The 21,726-nt window shown below is 44.1% G+C and overlaps 2 protein-coding genes across 3 annotated transcripts; one reads left to right on the top strand and one right to left on the bottom strand.

The window, feature by feature from the left end:
- The first annotated feature begins 331 nt into the window (after positions 1-331).
- Positions 332-5,434, top strand: LOC146984861 (cytosolic sulfotransferase 2-like). 2 transcript variants are annotated; one of them, XM_085782397.1, is made up of 8 exons: positions 332-404; positions 1,670-1,808; positions 1,951-2,076; positions 2,174-2,274; positions 2,822-2,948; positions 3,027-3,124; positions 3,873-4,047; positions 4,637-5,434. In XM_085782397.1, exons 1-8 carry the CDS (start codon positions 399-401, stop codon positions 4,747-4,749), a joined length of 885 nt encoding a protein of 294 aa, XP_085638523.1. In that variant the 5' UTR covers positions 332-398; the 3' UTR covers positions 4,750-5,434. The 2 variants fall into 2 exon arrangements, with proteins under 2 accessions (XP_085638523.1, XP_085638524.1); XM_085782398.1 differs by having other exon boundaries at positions 393-415.
- Positions 4,943-20,820, bottom strand: LOC146984860 (uncharacterized). Its single transcript, XM_085782391.1, has 4 exons — positions 20,541-20,820; positions 11,693-12,604; positions 11,288-11,596; positions 4,943-9,072 (listed from the first exon to the last, which is right to left on the bottom strand). Exons 2-4 carry the CDS (start codon positions 12,522-12,524, stop codon positions 7,061-7,063), a joined length of 3,153 nt encoding a protein of 1,050 aa, XP_085638517.1. The 5' UTR covers positions 12,525-12,604; positions 20,541-20,820; the 3' UTR covers positions 4,943-7,060.
- Between the last annotated feature and the right edge of the window lie 906 nt (positions 20,821-21,726).

The raw sequence follows: 21,726 nt of genomic DNA, 5'->3' as shown, positions 1-21,726 counted from the left end.
CATGTGATTCATTTCAACAAACAAACAAAAAAGATTCAACATGGGTCAAATACATGATCATCAAATTTTTAAGTTTCGTACAAAAATTTAAAGGCCCAGTGCATCTGTATAAAATAAAACCCTTTAACTGCTAGGCCTAGGTGGTGAAAAAGAAAAAGATCAAAAGACCCTAACTAAGTTTGATTCACAAGATATCAATGTAAGACATTTTTCTTTAAAGTGAAGCAGACTGTTATTTTAAAGGCACCAAAACTGATTAAAGAGCTTGATCCATGTCAGACTTTGACCACTTTTTTTCTATTTCCTGATTAACTGACATAGACTGGCTGGTGCAAAGTGTAAGGTAAAGAGTCAACTGAGCTGTTTATGAGAGCAGCACACATACAGGTGGAGATCAGATGCAGGTAAGCCTAATGTACCATATTACTAGCTTATAGGTGTTTGTGAGGTGAGCTAGGGGTATGTCATAATTACATACACTGTCAATTATATTCCCTGTATTGTTGTTAACACTGTAGTATATAATGTGACCCTTTACTGAAACAATTCACAGATCATTTTTGCGCCTATATTTGTGTGACTGCTGTAATATAAACATCTGAATTTGCCTCAAAATACAAGCGAAACAGTATGTTACACAAACTGAGGAGATAAAGGTACTTTGTGAGCAGTTCGAAGGTCGGCTCAGGGGAGAATGAGTAACATTTCCGCAAACACCGAGGGCTGTGTTAATTTCTCTAAGAATCAACTTTTTAATTGCCATCTGAAGCCGACTCTTTAAGCCCATGTTTCCAATATATGTTCCCAAAATTGGCTTTATTTAAATATTAGTGAGAGAGATTTCAGATTTGGACACTACAATAAAATGATCTGAAGCCAGCTGGTATACCTGGACAGGTCTCCAGTTTATCACAGGCCAAACATATCAAACTGTCACTGTGTGGAGGACTAGACCCAAATGCAGACAAGGAAAAAGCGGGTGTGGTGGAACAAAAAGTATTACATACATACACATTAAGTAATCACAAGCAGGAGAACACAGGAAGAAGAGACCGAACTTCAAAATAAAACAGGAACTAAGGTCAGAGCATGAACACAGAACATAGACTACAAAATAAAACAGGAAACCAAGACACAAACAACCTCACACACTCTTACTAACACCTATGATTATTTCAGATGACTAGTTAAACCTTACGTGAAATCTTTTGACCATGGGAGGGGGCCGGAGAACCCACACAGGCACATTGGGATTGGGAACATGAAAACTCCACACAGAAAGGCGCCAAGCCCTCAGATTGAACCTAAAACCTCTTTGTGAAGTGCCACTGCACCACCATGCTGCTCTTTAGCACCTATATGGCATATTCATAGCATTTGACAGAATATAAGTAACTGAAACTGCATTTTGGAAAATAACATGATAACAGATACAAATTATTATTCCAAGCAGGGATTTTGGATGTCTGAATATTTAATTTATCTTATACGGTACTGAGGCTGTTTTGCACTGGGGTAACATTAAGTTTGTTGTAAAAAAGAAAAAGAAAAAAGAAAAAAGGCCACATGTAAAGCTTGAGCTTGTTAGAAACAACCAGAGAACATGAGCTATATAGAGAAAGTTTGTATTGTTCATAAGAAAAAAAAACATTTTGTGTCTTTCTTTCAGATGGAGCTGCCAACCCGACCAACGTTGTTTGACTTCCATGGAGTCTCCATGACCAAATATTTCACTGACAACTGGGACAATGTGCAGAACTTCAAAGCGAGACCAGATGATATTGTTATAGCGACCTATCCAAAAGCAGGTGACCTTTTTAGAGGGAGATTGTTTTTCTTCACTACAATACTGTTTGGCATTTTTATAATAGTACGTCATTTGTTTTAGCTTTGCATTTAGCTTTCAATTGCTATCAACCAACTGAATATAATTTTTCTTGAATTTCCAAGGGACCACATGGGTGTCCTACATTCTGGACCTTTTGTATTTCAGCCAAGTGTCACCTGAACGTCAAGACAACATCGCACTCCATAACAGAGTGCCGTTTCTGGAATTCAGTGCTGGATCATTATCTGGCAAGTTTGGTCTCATACTGTGACACATGCAGTGGTGATTAATCAAATTAGTGTCTTTAGTGTTTTATACTGGTAACATCATACTTTCTTGTATCAGGAGTGGATGAGCTGAATGCATTAACCACATTTCCACGTATTATCAAGACACATCTGCCGGTCCAGTTCATTCCCAAGTCGTTTATTGAACAGAACTCCAAGGTATGTTGCTCTGAATTAACCAGTATCACATTTAGACAACACTCATATTCATATTCATTTGTTATTTCAGAGTAGTAGTAGTTGAACATACACTCCCATTAGCACATCTGCTGGCTAACCAACCAGTTAAACTAACAAGCCATGTGAGCATAGATGGGCATATACTAACTAGAGTTTCACTCATCTCAGAAAAACAGAGTACAGACTTCCTCACATTCTGTTTGTCAGTTTCAAAGAGACTTATGGGAAAGGAGCTCAGAAATGTGAGTGAAATAGTTCATAAACTAAGAAATATCAAAGTAATATTCTAATTCATTGGTTTCGAGCTGTGGCTCTGGCTGGCCTGAGGCTCAGAGCTTGCCACGACAATTTGAAGAGGTTGCAACGACAATAGACATATAGAGGCAGGCAAAACCACAGAGAAAGAGGGTGATCTTCTGCCAGCTCCTTGGTGCATTAGCACTAAATATTCCCACACTTGTTCTTTGGATGTGAGTTTAGAGACATGCAGTATATGTCCACATTCCTCATTTCTCTTTGATTGTAGATCATCTATGTGGCACGCAATGCCAAAGACAGTGTGGTGTCTTTCTTTCACTTCGATCGCATGAACATGGTCCAACCAGAGCCGGGAGACTGGAGCAGCTTCCTGCAGAGATTCATGGAGGGAAAGAGTGAGTGGAACAATCAGATCATATCATTGAGTGAATATGTCTACATGCAATGGTGGTGTCTTTCTGTTATCCTAACAGTGGTCTTTGGTTCTTGGTATGAGCATGTGAGAGGCTGGTGGGAGAAGAAACAGACCACTCCTAACATCCTTTATTTGTTCTATGAAGATCTGATTGAGGTGAGTGATAAAGCTGGGCCCAGTTTCAATTTACTTCAGTGAAAACTCAGAGTTGACCCAGAGTTAAAGGAAACTCTGGGTTCTTGGTTTCACAAAGTTACCAAGCATCACACCCTCTATGCTGGCTGGCAGATTTTTCTCCACCTTTCATCTGAAGCCTGCAGACTGAAAGCTATGGCAGACATGGTGTGTCATTTTGTGAAAATAACAAACAAACAATTGATATTAAGACAGTGGCAGAGGGCTCAACACATTCATTTAGATAGGTTAATGCTATTGACTTTGGAGAGGGACGCTGGGGTTTGAAGCCCAGTCAGAGCTTTATGGCCATTTGGCTACTGTATTGCCTGGGTCAACAGAAGTAGAAGAGTTTATCATTGGGCCTGGCCAATTGGAAGTTTTATAATTAGTTTGAGCAATGTTGTTATTCTGCACTATCTCAGCCCTCACATCGCTCACAAGATACATTTTGGACATACACTCAGTTCAGAGCAAATTCTGAGAAACATGGCTTGTTGGTGGTGTCCCATTCCTCTTTATACTATTCCAAACTCTTGCAGCTTCACTCACCAGCTGATGTCAGTCTGTGAGGGCTCATGGCTACAGGCTTAGGGGGGCACTGAGATTGGGCTTCTGAGTTTGAGAGCTTCGTGTTATAAACCCAGAGTTAACCCTGCTTTCTGAAACTGGCTCCTGAACTGTTGTATTGTAAACACATGCACAAGATTTCAACTTTTTGATTTTGCAGGATACGGAACGAGAAGTCAACCGGCTGTGCACCTTCCTGGGATTGTCTGCCACCACAGAGCTGAAGAGACAAGTGGTAGAAAAAGCTCAGTTTGGCAACATGAAAAACAACAAAATGGCCAATGGCTCCATGGATGAAGTCTTAGATTTTAAGATTTCCCCTTTCTTGCGAAAAGGTTAGTGCTATCCACTTCTATGTTTGTAAATGTTGCAGAATTAAAAGAAAAATACAAATGGACTGATTTACACAACATTTGTATGTGCAGTGTGGGGTGTTTCTGCCCTGTTGTGCAAAATACCGTGAGGAGAAAATGCAGACAGCTTGATTTAGCACATGCAACGTCATTTACTAAGCCTGGAAGTGAACTGCGGTAATTGTGACTGCGTCTGAATTTTGTACGTTTGAAAGGGAGTTGGTAATCAGCCCAGCTTTTGGCATAATGGCTCTTGTTATTGCAGCAAGGAGTCACAGGCACATGTGAGAAAAGATATAGACAACAAGTTTTCTCACTCAAGAAAAAAATATTCAGACATAGACGCTTTTAACCATGACATTTTGGAGCTGCTGGATGAACGAAAAGCTGATTAGGCGTAAGTCACAGCTTGCCCTCATTTCAATCCTGCGGTTTGTACATTTGTCATTTACGTAATTACTTGAAGTAGATCATCCGCAAGACGCATGCAACAACCGACAAGCAATTTAGCACTCTTCATTTGGGATCTTGGTAAATCAGGTCAAGTTATTAAACTTATGTGTTTTTACAGGAAAAGTTGGGGACTGGAAAAATCATTTCACTGTTCAACAGAACGAACAGTTTGATGAAGACTATGAGAGGAAGATGAAAACCACGGACCTCCAGTTTCGCACAGTTCTGTAGCTAATCATATTATCTCTCATGTCACTGTGATGTGAAACCGCGTCCATCCATCCATCCATTGAGCCAGTCACTCACATTCACATTCACACCTCTGAACACTAACCTTAAATACATGTCTTTGGACTGTGGGAGGAAACTGAAGTTATTACGTGAAAATAAATAGCTAAAAGTAATAAAAAATATGACAAAGGGATTTCAAATTTTCTCAATTTTATTTTGAATCCAGACACAAAATGCAGCGAGAAATACAAGAACCAAAAGTCAACACTGTACTGTGACTAAGAGGGGGTACACTGGTTGTATTTTCTATGGCACGTACTGCTTTGGGGAGGGGACAACACTACAAGTGCTGGAGATACCACCCTGGCCATGAAGTTAAAGAGGTAACAGTGAGTACCGATACAGTGAAATCTTACAGGTTCATTGGAATGACAACAACACAAGGCCATTGTACTGTAAATACTAAACAAATATCAAATATGTCACGTCACTGGGAGGTACTGCAAGTCGCCCTCAGGTAACCGAAAAATAAGTCATAGACTCAGTTTTTTCAATTATGTGAAAGTCTGAGGAGGAGGAGGGAACCACTGGGCTATTTTCAGGATCACCAAACTGCTTTGTCTGTTGCTTTCCAATGCCTTTGTCATCATTTATTCATAGAAAAAATAAAGTAGAACTCAAAACCCTTCAGATCATGGCTATTAATCATTATTACAATCCTAAGCACAGCCGAGAATGTCCTTGACTCTCAAGTATCCATTGTCACAGCTCTGCATGTCCTCAACAGGCCACAATCCGATGTCAAAATAGCATAATTGTCTGCACAGCTCAGACACATAAGCATTACCACTTTAGATTGTCTTTCACAGTAATTATAACTACGACTATGTTTCAAATACATCTTTATTCAGGAACATCAAAAATAACAGTATTTACATTGGTGCTTATACATCATATATTTGAAATATATCTTCCTCTTTGAGTAGTAAAATACTTCAGTCTAGTGCTCAGGCTTACAGTTAAGTGCTCTGTTACTGATTTATATGAGAGTTCTGAGTTTCATGCCAAGCCAGACTTTAGTGTTGCAGCCCTGCAAAGCTGTGTAGCATTTAGTTAGATAAAAGAGAAACAGTTTGAATTGACTCGATGCAACTGATAGGATCATGAAAATGTTTAATATTCTTGGTTAGATACTGTAAGAAATGCTGGCAGAGGCTTTAATTGTACATAATTATTGATGGCAGAAGCTTTGTCCTACAGCTACATGTCAAGGTGAAATTAACCTCACAGCAGAATACTTGAATCCCATTTTAAAACTAATTAATTTAGGCAAAAAAAAAAAAAATCAAACCTCAGCAACAGTTTCATCGTGTAAGCATGTGTCTGCATGTCCCTGGCTATTGTTCCCTACCTGCCTCTTTGTGTAATCAGCTTCACATTAACCTACAAGGCAGACTGCACAACAACAGCGGCAGCATGTTAAGAACTTAGAAGTAATCCATAGTTGAGTCACTATGACACTGATAAGACGCTATAGAGGGTTAACCCAAATAATGGGTTTATAGAATCACTGCAAATAGCACAGAACCAACCAAGGTCATGTATGGCACGTCTTTACTCCACAAAGCAAATGGATGAGTGGAAGAAAGCAAATAAAGTCTATGAAAGCGAATGAAATTCACGACTGTTGACATGCAGACATATTTTCACTGAGACAACAGAGACTAGAGACGCTCATTTGTCTTTCGCCCTTCAAATGTATTGACACTTAATGGGGCTAAAATATAGGATCCATTATCTAAATCTATTTCATTGATTTATTACACTATGGAAATTCATCACCATCAAATATTTCACATCAAGCCTGCTGAGGAACCTAATGAAATGTGTGTATGGTGTCAGTGTACTTGGGGTTATGTCAGTGTTATGCAGGTTTGTGTGTTTGAAACAAAAAAAAAGAGCGGGAGATCATGTGTTACAAGGAGATGGAGAGAGTTATGAGTGTGCTCTGTGTCTGTGCTATATCTCCCAGTTTTACTCCCAGAGTAAAAAGTATACCATATCTGTTCCTCAAACACAGTTTATGAACCTTTTAACAAGTTAAAAGGCAACTGGGCGACTTTAAGTTCATCACCCAGGTCTACTTTTTGATATTTTCCCTCTTCTAAAAAAAAACAATCATTTATTTCATTTCAGTTCAGTTCAACGATCAGATTTTTCCAACATTTTCTGAGGTGTTGCTTGGGAACAGTATTTGGTTCAATGGGTATGTCTGATGTGCAGTCATTGGTCCTCTTGTCCAAGGTTTGGTTCATAAGTCAATAATTTCACTGCTGACACTGGCGGAGTCGTCATGTCGGCTGACCTCCAGGTAACTCCGCGACCCGACAGGCTTCCCAGCCCTTCCCCGCACCCGCTCTGAGTCCGGCGTGATGAACGGCCGCGTGTCGTCCACTCCGTCCTCCCCCAGGTTCCCCGTTGAGGTTCTGGAGGGACGAAGCGACACGGGGCAGGAAACCGACGACGGGACACTCCCCATCCCGTTCCCGGCCCACCTGTGACCTTGATGTGAAGGTGTGGGGGGAGCAGTCACCTGCCTGCTGGGCACGCTGCTGAGTACGCTGCCCCCCAGTGGCATGGATGACTCCGTCGGGGCCTCGCTGCTCTCAGAAAGCATCTGGGGATCACTGTTCCTCCGGAGCCAGGGCCCCTGACTGACCCCCGAGCCTGGGGAGGGGGTCTGCGAGATTTGGTTCAAAGGATGAAACAGGCTGCCTCCTTCAAGCAGGTGTTCCCTGTGCAGGGCCGCGTCGATGCTGCGGGTGAGGTCGATCGGAGAGGGGGGCCGCAGATCAAACTCGTACAGAGATAAGGAGGTGTCCCTTTCCTGATCCAGGCTGCCGCTCACTGAGCGCTGAGGCGGGCGGCCCAGCGCCTGCAGTCTCAGCAGGGAGCCCGTGGAGCCGTGAAATACGCCTCGTTCTGCAGAGTGGCCCCTGTGGTTGCGTCCCCTGTTGCTGTCTTTGACGCTACGCGGCGGCGCGGTGGACTGCTCGTGGTTTTGGTTCCTGATCAGACTTTTACTGATGTCAGCTCCAGGACGTTCCTGACCGGCCCAGTTGTTAGGCACCTCCCCCGGTCCTCCCCCTCCTCCCACCCCATTACTGTCAGACTTTCTGCAAGGTTTCCCTCTCAGGCTCTGCACTATCTTGGACCAGCAGGTGTGTCTTTGACTGGACCCTACAGATTGGCCCGGCGACGGCAGGTCTCCTGCTCCTCTGCGATCTGATCCACCCTCTTCTGTTCCCCGGCAACCTTGAGGCCTCCAGAAGACCCACGACCCCAGGAGCAGGAGGGAGAACCCCCAGGCAAGCTCAAGGAGCCGGGCCCAGAAGTGAACCAGCCACCACCCCCAGTTGAAGTGCGTCCAGTCCCCCAGCAGTCCATAAAGCCATAAGGTGGCGTGAACATGCAGCCCACAGCACAGTGCTCCCATAACCGCACACACTGCCAGCACTCTGCCAAGGATCACGCTTATCCTCTTACTTCCTGTCCAAGCCTTGCTCCTGGCCTCTTCAGGGACTCCAGGGTGGGGAATAGGAGGGCAGCGTATATGTGGGAAGACATAGAAGAGGAAACCCAGACAGATAGCCAGACCCCAGCACAGGGACAGGACCTGCAGCGTGACTGGCACCACAGGGGACAGGGCCGGAGAGAGCATATCAGCTGCCAGCAGCAGGGTACACTGCAACACTGCCAGCACAGCCACCAGAGGAGGGCGCTCCATAGTTGTAGGTAACACACTGACCCCGGCCACCCTGAGGGCCAGCAGCGCCAGGGCAGCATGTGTCCACACCAGCAGGTGTAGGGGCAGGTTGTAGAGGGCCGTGACCGCAGGACGAGGGATCAACTTCCGCGTGCCATAGGGGTCAATTAGAAAGAGAGCCGCCCTAAGGCCTCCAGCCAGGAACAGTAGAGCATTGGCAAGTGCAAGTGCACCCCGATGAGGACAGGTTGTGGCAGGGGACAGGGTGAGGCCAAGAGCAGCTCCAGCAAACAGGAGGAGGAAGAGACTCGCTGAGCCGTAGACATGCAGCTCCCAGGCAAAGGCCAGCGTCCGGCTCAGGTCCCCCCAGTAGAGAAGTGTGTTATTAAGGGAGGGGTTGGCGCTGGGAGAGGGCGCTGGATAAAAGGTAGAGTGTGGAGCTTGGTGAGGAAGTCCCAGGAGAATCGAGTGGTTCCTCCGAATACCCGTCTGGTAGGTGGGGCTGAACCTTGGTCGTGTGACTGGCACAACACCGGTGGTGAGGAAGGAGGCGCTCCCTAGAAAAGCAGAAACAGAATTATTTTTCTTCAGATTTTTAAACATATAGTCATAAGTCAAAATGTCATTGAACTGAGTTATATTCCTTCATTCATTCCTGTAATGTAATGAAAAGTGTAGCATTGCTACAAAAGTGCATGACATACTATTCAGAGCCACTAGAGGGGTGTAGTTCACCATCAAAGTCCTGAACCAAAACCATCAAACCCTCAACAGCACTTTAATGAGTTCTGCACTGACACATTGTTCCAGGTCTGTAATTAATGTAAATATAAAGACAAGTTCCTAATCAAATAACCTTATTAACTTTGGATCAGCATATTTTCTCTCACGTGTCAGCTAAGTGTGTTGCTAGCCATCACAAAACAGGACCTAGTATGCAAAACACAGACATTAACCAAACAGTATTCCTTTGAACAGGCCGAACTGTACACATTACACACCACGCACACAAAGACACACACAACCACACATGCAATACAAAAGCAAGGACCAACAGCTCCTGGGAAACAGAGGATGTTCATATATTTGAACCAAAGTCTAATTAGTTCAAATAATAATTTCGAAAAGGTATCTATTCATGTGATACAGTTGAAATGGCAATCACAACATACAAATCTCGGCATGATTTGAGTATCATGACACAAATCATCCACATGATACTCATAACTCTATCAGACATTTTGCTGAGTGAAGCTCCTCTGCATAACTGAGAACCTACTCTACTACAGTGTCGCAATGCATCTAACTAGGAAATGTCTCTATTTGAACTTTGCAGTATTATAGAATACAAAAATCCCCCATGGGACCAGACAGCACCTTGAGAATATGGTGTGTCTGTCTCTGTCTGCCACTTACTTTCTCATGCACATACATTGTTTAGTTTGTTCAAGGCACTCCACCTTCTCCTCCTGTAAAACCCAGGAAACACCCAACAGCACTATAATCATGGGGCCATTTGTCACCAAGTGCTTTGTGAACTACTCAACTGTGAAGATAACAGCCCAAGAAAACATGACACACAAGAACTGGGTGAGCACTACAACAAGCATTTTAAAGGAAGAAATATGTTAAATATAAAGACTCTATAAAGACTATAAAACATAGAGGGATGTCTAGAATTATTTATAAAGAACAGTTTCACACATACACATTTAACTTGATGGATGGTGGAACAAAGTGATCAGTGCCATAACACTTAAACCATCAGCCACTTGGAGGACTGAAGAGGTCCTCACCCTATAGAAGACAACCATAAATCTGACATGCTGACTAATGACTCACTCCAGCATGTGTTTCACTTCCTGGCTCTGTCCCTCACTCACACACACACATACACACATGCACAGATCATAGACACACTTCTTTATTTATATAAAGGTATGTTTTACTTCCTTCCCACAAACCTTTTTTTTCTTTCTTACAGGAGCAAGATCCAGACACATTCCAGATGTGCTGATCACATTTCACAGCTGGATACACTTAAATGTACCCATACCCTTGAGTTTTTTTTCTCTGCTTACACTGCTCTATATGTCCACATGTTGCAATGAACTAAAAAAAAAAGAAAAAATCCTGTTCCATCTCAAAGGAAATGCGTTGCTGTCTCTGCCTTCAGTGACCTGTCATGGACTCTCCTTGAAGACTTGCTCGTGGGGCAGGAGTGCCCGGCTGTTTAAAAGTCATTAAGATGTTGTTCTCATGGTATCTAAGAGACTGGCCCATGCGTCCCATGTGTCATGCTTTTCCTTTTCCATCTACTTTTCCTCAGCTCCCCTCCCTCCATCCCTTTCTCTGTGCATCTGGTTTTCATTATCTTCTCCACTCCCTGCATTTCTACGCCTGTACCTTTCTTCTACCACACTTTCACCCACCCTGTCTACTTTCTCTCATCTGTATTCCCAACAGTCTCTTTCTCAGACCCGACTTTTCCCCTCTTGTCTATCTCTCCGCTTGGCTGCGAATCTAGCAGCCCACCCCCCCTTCGCCCCCCTCCCTCCTCTACCTCCAGCTCATACTTTCTTCCCTTGCTGTGTCTACCCCACACAACTACCACCCCACTTTCCATGGAAAAGTGTATCTACTTTTTCCCCTCCTTTGAAGCCTTTTCCAGATTCTTCCAGTAAGAAAGTCCCAGCTGCGTAAATCATTCCATCACAAATTATCAAAACTATTAAACGATTGAACTAGAGATACGACACCCTGGTCTCTTACCTGGCCTTGTTGACTGTACAGTTGTGCTGGTTGTATTTCTCCCTAACTGTGCTGTTTTGTTGGGTTCATTTGATGCTTTTTGGGATGTTCTCACGGTCTCCTGTGTAGTAGTAAGCACACTAGTAGTAGATGCAGTTGTCGCTTGGGGTGTTGTGGTGTTTGACTGTGGAGTCTTCTGGCTTTCTCCAGTAACTGGAAGCCCTGAAGCCCGTGACTGTTTAACTGTAGTGGTAGTGCTTGTGGTCGCCACAGCTGCGTCCTGCTTTGGAGAAACTCTGTCGGTGGGAGGTGTTTTTTCTGTCAGTTCACCTAAAATGTGGTAGGAAAGACAAAATTGTGATGTGGTGTAAAGATTTTCTCACTGCGATGAAGCACAATTTAGATATACTATATCTGATTTCTCACCTGTTATTACTTCTGTCCGAGGTGTTGCTTGTGTTACTGCAGGGGCCGGCGTGGCCTTTGCCTCAGTGTGTGCTGTTGTAGAGATTTTACTGGCTGTTGTAAGCAACAACAAGGGAGGCTTCACAGTCTGACTGTCCGCTGGTGGTGTCTTTACGTCAGAAATATCAGACACTGCCGTCTGTGCCTGTGGCCGATACTGTGCCATTTCATCACCAGACGTTGGCAGAGGAAGGGGTAATTCCTCCTTCAGAAGCATCACTGTTGGGGTATTACCTGATCCCAACCCCTGTGAATCACCGTCCTCTGACTCTTTGACCAAACCCTCCTCTGCTTTACCTCCCGTCACGGGCTTTGAACCTGCAGGCTCAGCCACAGCAGTGGAGGACAAAGTGGGCAGAGGTGGAGTCAAGCCTTTTGTAGTAGCATCTGCCTTTGCCAAAGCCCTGCTCATGGCTAAACTAGCCATGTCAGTCCTGGGCCTGGAGGCAGTTGGTTGGGTTAAAACTGGCCCGCTGCTAAGGTTCTGCGTAGAGAGGGCAGATATAAAAGAGGGAGCAGACTGAGTAGTAGGACGGCTCATTCTTTGTCCCTGCTGCATTGCCTTTGTGTTTGTCAACCTATCCCGAATTGTAGCTCTGATAGGAACATCGCTTCGCCCTCTGGGAGGTAAGGAGGGCCAGAATCGAGCAGTTTGCTTGGTTGGAGGAGGGGAAGAATTAACAGGCCGATCCAGAGGAGTGAAGGAGGAGGAGGAGCCGATGACGATCTGGGCATCTGAAGAGTAGAGGATGGAGAGGAAGAAGCCCAGGAAAAGGAGGGGCATGGGAGCCATGGTCTGCCTCTGAGTGCTGAGCAGTGACTGAACCCTCTGTCTGTCTCTGTGGCCGTCACACCATCCTTCCCACTGTGCTTCTGGAGGCAGAGGAAAAACAGGCACAGTGTAAACTCCATGCAATAAAACAAAGTAAACAAGCACAAACCACCATGTAAAGGTCATGGAGACGTTACATCACGCACACAAAGGCAGTTAAACATCTATTAATCCTGAATCAGCTCAATTAAAAAACTTGAATCCTTGGTAAAAAATGTCTGTCTGTGTAGTTGCAATGGTCCATAGCTTGTTAAGATTTAATACATGAAATTGTGCCATTCTATAAGAATTTGTGATTGTAGGAGCCTTGCTATGCTGATTCATGTCATTTGAATTCCCACAGGCTCTTAGCAGCATGACACCAGCACATACAGTACATACACAAGGCAAGGTATACTATTTCAGAATACACGGCACATTTGCCTACACACAAGGACAGAAAACAAAGGCAGGAGTTCAAGCTTGGACGTTATATAAGACAATGCACTGCCCAAAGTGAACGAGGGCAAAAACCAAAAGAAGTCACAGATTGTTTCATTCACTGGCAGATGGACACATTAACTTTTTGCCACACTATCTCTGCCATAAAATGTTCCTGGCAGAGTATCAATTCCTTCCTCCTCCAAAGTCTACTCTGCTCCCTTTTAAGAAAGTTCTGTTTGAGTCATGGATGCCAGGAACTGACAGCTGTACCACCGAGTGTGGTGAAGCTTAGAGAGCCCAGTGACACGTAGAAACCCTCAGGCTCCCAAGGATTACACAATCCTACGAGTCATCTCGTTAAGCAGCTGTGAGTTGCATCCTGTTATCGTGGACCCCACGTCTAAAAAACACCTCTTTTCTTTTACTATTTCAGCCTGTGACTTACGTAAACCTCCCTTATTCGCACTGCTCTCTACCTATGACTCACAGTGGGAGATAACCTTAGGGAGCAGAATCAGGATCACACTGAAACTTCAGCCTGAAACATCAGGAAGCAAAACTGAAAAAAAGAAAAGACAATCAGCGCCTATGGGGGAATTCATTCTGCTCCCTATGACTCACTCAGGGCTCATTCACAGCCGTGATGTCTCGTTCACCAGAGAAATTACTGCAGCTGCTGAACACGATGGTTGGTATATATGCATTTTGCGCTCACGAAGACGTGCGAGATGTGTGAGTGCATGGAAAAAGTGTGTGTAGGCCTACGTATGTGTGTGCACAAGGAGTCAGTCACTAAGCAGGAAGTCACACAGCACATAGGTATGTGAGGAAATTTAGACTAGTGCATAGCAAATACCGTGCCCTGCTGTGTATTTACCTGTGATTTTATTTCAGTGATTACTAACGTGGTAGTGGAGCAGCTGTGGAGAAGAGCTGTCCATGAATACAGTAAAATAAGGAGTGGTATCTGTCAATCTCCGCCCACTCACAGTAGCCTCTCAATGTTTATTTTCTTTCCTGTCTCAGCCACCTCTTCTGTTCACGGTCTCGTCGGCTTTTAGCCAATCCAATCTGTGATTAATCCGTGTTTTCCCCTCTGTCTTTCGTTATTTCTTTCCCCATGTCCTTATTTCGCTGAGGTTATTTCAACACACTTGTACAGCATGGTCCTGGATGAAGGAGACAGAGGAGAAAGAGAGATAAGAAGAAATTGAGGAGGTGGATGCAAGAATTTGGAGAAAGGAAAGAGGCTCAAGGAGATGATGGGATGGGGAGGAGGGGATATAGATAGAGATGGAAGGGTGAAGAAGGTGGAGGAGGCACATTGATGGTAATGAAGCTGACAGTGGAGGGTATATGGGCGAGGGGAGGGGAGGGGGATATGTGACAAAATTAGGACGGAGAGAAGTGGTGAGGGTTGGAAATTTAGAGGATGTCAAGAGAACAGAGGAGGCCAGTGGACAGAAACTGAAGAAGCTGAACATTTAACAAAAAGAAGAGAAGAGTCACGAGGAAACTAATGGTTCCGGATTAGGAATTTTTGTTATGGTCCAAACGGAGATATGGCCGACTGTTCAGGAGGGCACACGGAGACACAGAGCCTGACTCACCTTTGCACTGACGGTAACTGTCAGGTGTGTAGCCTCTGGCAGCTGGAGATAAACAATCTGACTATTGCGAGAGGGCTTTTAGTAAATACACCACTATCCTGACCCAAAGTAATCCAGCGTGTGTCAGACTATGTGTATGTGTGTGTACGTGTATGAAGGTAGGCAGCAGTGATTAATGAGTCTCAACAGGCATTTGGCCAAATAAGCTCTTGAGAGAGGAGAGAACAGTCTGCTGCTGTATTTGAAACGCTGTCAGCATTAATCTCATCTTCTCCCCACATGGGCCATAGGCAAAAACACACACGCACGCACACACACGAGTTGTCCCTCAAAATATTTCTTGACTGGATTTAGACAATTTAACTACAAGTTTCCACCGAAGCATTACAAATGTAGTAAATTGAGGCCGATTGGCAGCTCCTCTAAGCGGTTCCAGTTAAAGACTGGGAACAAGCTTGTTGGATTTCATTTCTAACCAAATACTACAAAGATCGGATCAGTGTAATCAGCTGGTTTGGTGTTTGGCCTCAATAAGGATCTGCATTCTCTCAGCCAACCATAACACTTCCTTGACTACTCTGTCTGCAAAATACAGACATGCACGCTCACAAATTAGACAGCAAGTCCCTTTATGACTGTCCAGGGGAAGAAGGCAGATGGATGTATTTTTATCACATTTTGACCCTTGGGGCAAAGGGACGCATCCCTCTGTATTTCATTAGCAGTGGGGTGTGTAGATGTCGTCACTCTCTCTCGCACAATACGTTCTTTATCCAGAGCAGGAAATGCCCGTGGATAATATCCAATAGCACAGCAGCAAGCGGCAATCTGAAGATTACTATAAACTCCTTGCCCACAGTATAGACCTACTGGTTATACAATCACATTACTCAGTACAACAGCAGCTGTTACTAATCGGTGCACTACTGATGTCATGTCTGCACTACTTCATTTACATGACTAGCTAATGTCACTTCACATGAGTAGCCTGGCAGATAGGGTGGGGTGTGCAGGCGAGTTTTTGAAGAATTTTTGTCTCGCACTTGCTCTGCCAGATACAATCTGGCAGTACAAGGTTTCCATTAATTTGGGAGAATATTTCCAGCGGGAGACATAAGTCTATTTGTGGACAGAGGGATCTCTGTCTTTCAACAAAGCCTGGTCTACACTTGTCTCCGTTGGTATTGGGTATCGAGCCTCAGGGCTGTTTGGCAATAACCGAAACGTGTCCTACGATCTGGGTATTGAAAACTGTTAAGTGCTAAAAGACAGCACTGGCTGCCTATTATAATTGTTTTATTGGGTAAGTTCTGATTTCAAACTACAATTTTTTCTGACAACGCCTTGGGCAACTGCTTTTGTGAAATGGAACAAAGGATTCTGTTGAAAAAAAAACAGTTCACATTCTCACTGAGGTTGTTTCTCAGACTGATAGAAATGGTCTATGGTCAAAAAAGTACTAAAAGAGTAGAAGTTCGACAGTGCCGGTTCTCTGGTGATCCAGGTGGGTTTAATTCTATTTGAAGATATAGAAAATGCATTATAAACATTTAATGTGTTGAGTATGTACGCAAACCCATGAGTCATTTAAGGAAGATCCATCCACTAGTTTTGGAGTTTTATCACTCAAAGCCACAAACGGTGACCTCCTGGCAGCATTGGAGTAAAAATCAAGAAATCACCAGAATCTAAAGGATGTATCCTTAGGAAAACATGAATATCTGTTACTGTTGTGTTTCAATCTGGACCAAAGTCTGGTCTAAAAGCTGCTGGCCTGGCTAACAATTCACACCCAGCCCTGTACGTGTGAATGTTTAGACACATGCTGATGCTGTGTGTCTGTGCGTGAGATTACAAGGTCGTGGCTTTGACTGACTGCCCAACACCTGAGTTGACTTATAGTATACAGTGTCAATGTGGCTTGTTAATGAACAGGATTTAACAAAGTCATGTCCACAGACATCAGCTTCAGCTGAGAAGGAGAGCCTGGTTAATAAGCTGTGTACAAACTGCTTAATGAATGAGACTGGGGAAAATATTGAGAGGCAACAACTACAAGGCAATGGCCCCCCAAGAAAAAAAAAGAAAAGAATTAGGTTACAGGGTGAGAGAGGTACAGTAACAGGGTCTCTGCAGGATGAACATACATAAGAAGAACCGACAGAGCAATTGCAAAAATGGACAGAGAAGGAAAGAGAGGTGGTGGTGGTCCTCTGTGAAGCAACAGAGCCTCAGACCAGAGAGCCGTTATGTATTACTGCTTGCACATCAGCTCGCCATACAGATGTATAACTTGTTTGTATTGCACTCCGGAGGGGGGGTGAGGTGGTGGTGGTGGGGGGGTGAGACTGTGCAGCAGTGTATGTTTGTGAATTTGTGAGTACGTGAGACAGAGAGAGAGAAACAGAGAGGGGGGAGAAATAGGCGTTGGGAGTATGTGTGGTTATGTTGGTATGCGAGTGGTGGGGGAGGTCGCCGGTTTGACCGTTAAAAATTCCACACCTTGAAATAACATATGGATAGCAAACAGCTCCCACGATGTTTTTTCTTGCTCATTTTGATTATAGTTACCACATTAAAAATTATTTTTTATTAAACTAATATATCTATTCATCTTGAATTTAGTTGATATATACAATATTAACAGATACACAAGCTCTTCACGTGCATTCCAGAAAGTTTCCACCCAAATTTTAGACCTCTACGCTTGAATAAAGCTGTTCATTTAGCTCCAGAGACAAACCAAAGTGTGTTAAAGATGCCTCTCCTATGGCACTCCACTGCCTGGGGGGCTATCACAACTCCAAACGGAGCGACCGACCACACAGAGAGGTCAAGCTATATGGAGAGAGGAGGCTCCAGAACCAATCATGGATGCTTTTGATCCCCAATTGAAACGGATGTCCAGCTTAAAAGTGCTGAGCCCCACAACATCTTTTGACTGATGGTCCGCCTTCATGCGAGCCACAGATCAAAGGCTGAAGGTCAACCTTAAAGGGTGAGGCATTTTAACTGTCACTTCACCACACATACACACACACACACACACACACACACACACCTCCACAAACACAGACCTCTGCACAAAAACACATGCTACGCAAACTGACATATGAATGTTGACTATACGTAAAGACAGTTTCCCACTGTCAACAAAGATTTAGTGAATAATTGTTATGAGCCGAGTGAGCTCAGATCTTCACATTGGCAGTCATACATTCCCAGTAACATACTCAGAGAGATAGTCGGTCTGGTTACTGATTTAGACAGCTGCCGAACCACGTCAAGCCACAGAACACTTTCAGGAAAACTGATTACAGGCATCACAAGTCATAAACTGTGTGCCTGCAACACGGAGTTAACCACAGCCAAGACTCTCACTTTATTACAGCTGGATGCAATAAAACCACTGCTGCGTTAAGTGGTGTGTAGTGTAGCAATCATTGACTTTGCAGACAAATTGTATGGCTCTAAAAACAACACATTATCTTGCATGTCTTTGGTGCACATGTACAACTGTAGTGTAATGATTGAATTTGCTGGACTGCTCGAAAAAGCCACAATAAAAAGAGCTTAGGAACAGATGTGTCTGGTGATTAGTGGGTCTGCGCTGGCTTGATATACTGATGTCTTAAGTTATGTTTTATTTTCCACTTTTCTGACAGTTCGGGACTGTCTGTTCTGGGATGTGTGACATGTCAGCTGTTAACTGGGATGTATTGTTTAACTGTGCTGCCTGTTTAAAAGCATCTGGATTAAAATAAAAGTGAATGATAGCTTCTTTTTTTTTCAAGGTAAGCCATTTATAGGCCACTAAGTTTTAAAGCATGCAGTTGTGGATGATCCTCTGTCCTATAACACCCATTTACTCTTTCAAAACCCCACTTGTCCAAAAAAATAATATCCAAGCAGCCAGTAAATCTTTCTGAGCTGCTTTAGAAGCGAATAGAGTCCTTTTCTCTTGTCAGTGGATCAGGGTGTGTTATTTTTCTTTTGAATTCAAGGCATCTGGCAGGGCTGCGTCTCTACATTACATCCAGTAGCACTTTGGAACAGCTCAGCCTGCCACATTGGCTCGGTTTCCCCCTCTTTTGCTTTCTCCCTCTGCAGGATGAGTTCAAATCCTGATGAGGAACAGGTGGAGCTAGATCCTCCAAAGGAGTGACGGGCAAAACTTTTCATTTCTTTTCAATCCAATACCAAGTAATACAGGGCCAGAATCATAGATATAAATACCAATACATTTTAACATGAAAAGCACCTTGTGTATTTTCATGCAGGGGCAAGCGGGGTCTGATTTATGAGAGATATGTGCATTATCAATCGACTAAATCTTAATACAATTAATGACCACTAAATGATAAGCCTAAGGGTTGCAGTCATTTTAAGGAAGGTAGAATTTATACCTGTCATCTGTAAGGCCTGGTTTGAGGTATATGGCCGGTGAAGCAGGAAAAAAGAGGCTTCATTCATAAATAGGCTACATACAGCAATTTTAAAAACAAGGTGCTACATGAATGAACACTGTGTTGTTTGATGCAGCAATCACTACATTCATCCTTTTTAAGTTGATATTTGCCTTTTGCTAAGGTGATAGTCACTGAGAAAAAAAAAGACAGGGAAGCTGAGAAAGGGTGGGGATGGCTTAGACTGAACTGACATGGATTGCCTCTATCAGCTGAACCACAGATGCCTTTATTGTTGCATTTATGTGCACTTGCTCAGGTTTAAGACAACAATGGTTAAGAGTGGGTGCAGCTCAGTGTGAGCTCACCTTGAAAGAAGAAAAGTAAATCTAAAGTATCAATATTTTGGGATCGATACGCCCACCCAATGTGGCACAGGCCTTCTCCTTTGGTAGAGGTTTGGAAACCCTCGTAAATACACTGAACTTACACAACACGTTGCACGCACCTGTAAGCAGTGTGTGGCCAAATGGAGAAATAGTAGCTAGTACTCGACTTGTTGCTGTGTCACTATAAAATGCCCACATTAACTCCCACTTTATGGACAGACAAACATTTTACATGTCCAGTGATAGGCCTATTTCCTGTTGAAATTAATCAAATAGGCCTACGCAGTGTAGCTAGAATCATGGTTGGTGGAGCCAGCCATTAATTGCATTTTTACCTAGATGATTTTGAACTATTCAAAATCGACTTCACAAATTCATTAAATGTAGCCGATTAACTAGAATAAAGAGCCACCTAATGCGTAAAATGCGACATAGGTATTTTCCACAGGTGAGTCCTTCCTTCTTTGTTACATCCCCTGAATTGGCGGTTGAGATCAGATCAGTGAGGTATCAGTGCGCAGCTAGCAACTGTAACTAAGCAGCTACTGTAGCGAGTAGGAGAAGTAGCCTCAGTAACGTAAAGAAAGAAAGAAAAGAGAAAAGGCTTAGGATAATATTGTCCATTTAAACTTCACTGCCGTGCCGGTGGTAGATTTGCGATTCAAATTGTTCTGTCATTCGTTTGAATGTTTATTTAATCTCATTTATTTATTTATTTTTCAATTCTTTAACGTTGAAGTTATCGGCTGCATGGCCAGTCACGAAAAGCAGTAACGTCGTTACTATGTTCGTTATCACCGTGACATGACGACACGAACCAACTGACAAAATTCGCCCAATCTGTCGCTTTCTCCTGCCTGCCCCACTGCCTGCCTTCTTCATACCAACTGGGACCTTTATTATCCCCCCCACCCCCCTTTACAACGTAGTAGTAGGCTACACAAAGTGCGTGAAACAAAGCACAGGTAAGATGACAAAGGAGGAAGAAGAAGGAAAAAAAGCACGGAACCAGCCACTGGCACCGTGGCACAGGTAGCCTGCAAGCGGCGTCACGCATGGGTTACTACTGCGCAAAGTAGCGCCGCATAGCAGCCACCGCTCCACAACTGTGAGCTGAAGTCCATCTGTTACGGACCAACACCAACGTACCTGCGGCAGGTCTGTGCTGCTCCTCTCCGATGGCGTCCTCTGCGGCAGGGATATGATGATGGCTAGGGCATAGCCGAGTTCTCCGAAAGGGAAGAGCGGCGGACAAGTTTTCCTTTGGCCGGGTGTGAGAAAGCCTTTTTTTTTGGCGGCGGAGATCCAATCGGTCCTCTTATCCTAGCAGAAACACAGAGAGAGAGAGAGAGATGGTACCGCTGCAAGCCGTTTCCAGTCAGGAGCTGGTTAAGGAGACGTACGCCCCCTCCCTCCGCTCCGACCGCTCCATCTCTCCTCTCATCGCTCGCTCCCTCCCTCTCATTTTTTTCTCACAAGCGGATAAACACGATTGCCGACCTACCAACCTACCGCTTGGCACTTCTGTTGCGCAACAGCAGTCCGCCACGCAGTCTCAGCCCCTCAGTTCATCCGTGCACTGTGTAGCTATATCTCTTCATCTACTTTTCACACACGCACACACACACTTGTTTAGACAGTGCCCAGTGGAAATATGACGACATTGGCATTGACATCATCACCACACAGCGTGCAGTGCCTCTATCCATGTTCTGGGGTTTTCAGCTAAAAGAAAAAAGATAAAAAAAATCTAAAAAGCTGTCATGCTCTGAAATAAATGGTTTGTTTAAGTAGCAGGGCGGTGTGTAGTTATTGTAAGGACTGTGTTGTGCAGACCGCTGAGGAGGCACCTGACATTTCTGTCCGAGTGGTGCAGCAGTGACAGGACAATATGCTGGGAGCAGTGAATGAAACTCTAGCCTCCCGTCCCTATCCTCTCCCGCCCTCCAAACAGGGCTTGTTAGAGGGGAGCAAGACAACCGGGCCAACACGATACTGTTCCTTCATGCTGCACCTTGGCTCAGTGCCTCTTCTTCACCCCCCACCTGATTGTCTGTGTCTTGCACAAACACAATATTCCAGTTTGAACATGCTGTTAAGACTGTAGCTCAGCAGCAAGTCCCTAATATGTAAATTTGCAATGAAAAAAACGAAAAAAAACACTCTGGTTACTAGATAGCCTAATCCTCTCATCCTGTGTCATTTTTCTCTCCCCGTGCATTTGTCACTTTCATTAGATCGCCTGCACTGTACATCTGAGTCCTAAAATAACCTGTGCCGCTCAGAGGATTGTCCTAATGCCATTATATTACTACTGAGCAAGCAGCAGAGACGC

The sequence above is a fragment of the Trachurus japonicus genome, chromosome 7 (genome assembly GCF_045865225.1).
Source record: "Trachurus japonicus isolate A0001 chromosome 7, Traja_1.0".
In the NCBI taxonomy this organism is placed as follows: Eukaryota; Metazoa; Chordata; class Actinopteri; order Carangiformes; family Carangidae; genus Trachurus; species Trachurus japonicus.
Note: the sequence above shows the minus strand (reverse complement) of the source record. Positions and strands in the feature narration are given on the sequence as shown.

Bases quoted from the DNA above. Each gene is read 5' to 3' on its own strand.
- LOC146984861 (XM_085782397.1), top strand. The intron at 2,949-3,026 runs GTGAGTGGAACA...TTATCCTAACAG, and splicing joins GAGATTCATGGAGGGAAAGA to TGGTCTTTGGTTCTTGGTAT. The intron at 4,048-4,636 runs GTTAGTGCTATC...GTGTTTTTACAG, and splicing joins TTCCCCTTTCTTGCGAAAAG to GAAAAGTTGGGGACTGGAAA.
- LOC146984860 (XM_085782391.1), bottom strand. From the start codon at position 12,524: ATGGCTCCCATGCCCCTCCTTTTCCTGGGCTTCTTCCTCTCCATCCTC. The intron at 11,597-11,692 runs GTGAGAAATCAG...ACCACATTTTAG, and splicing joins TCGGACAGAAGTAATAACAG to GTGAACTGACAGAAAAAACA. The intron at 9,073-11,287 runs GTAAGAGACCAG...CTGCTTTTCTAG, and splicing joins TGTACAGTCAACAAGGCCAG to GGAGCGCCTCCTTCCTCACC.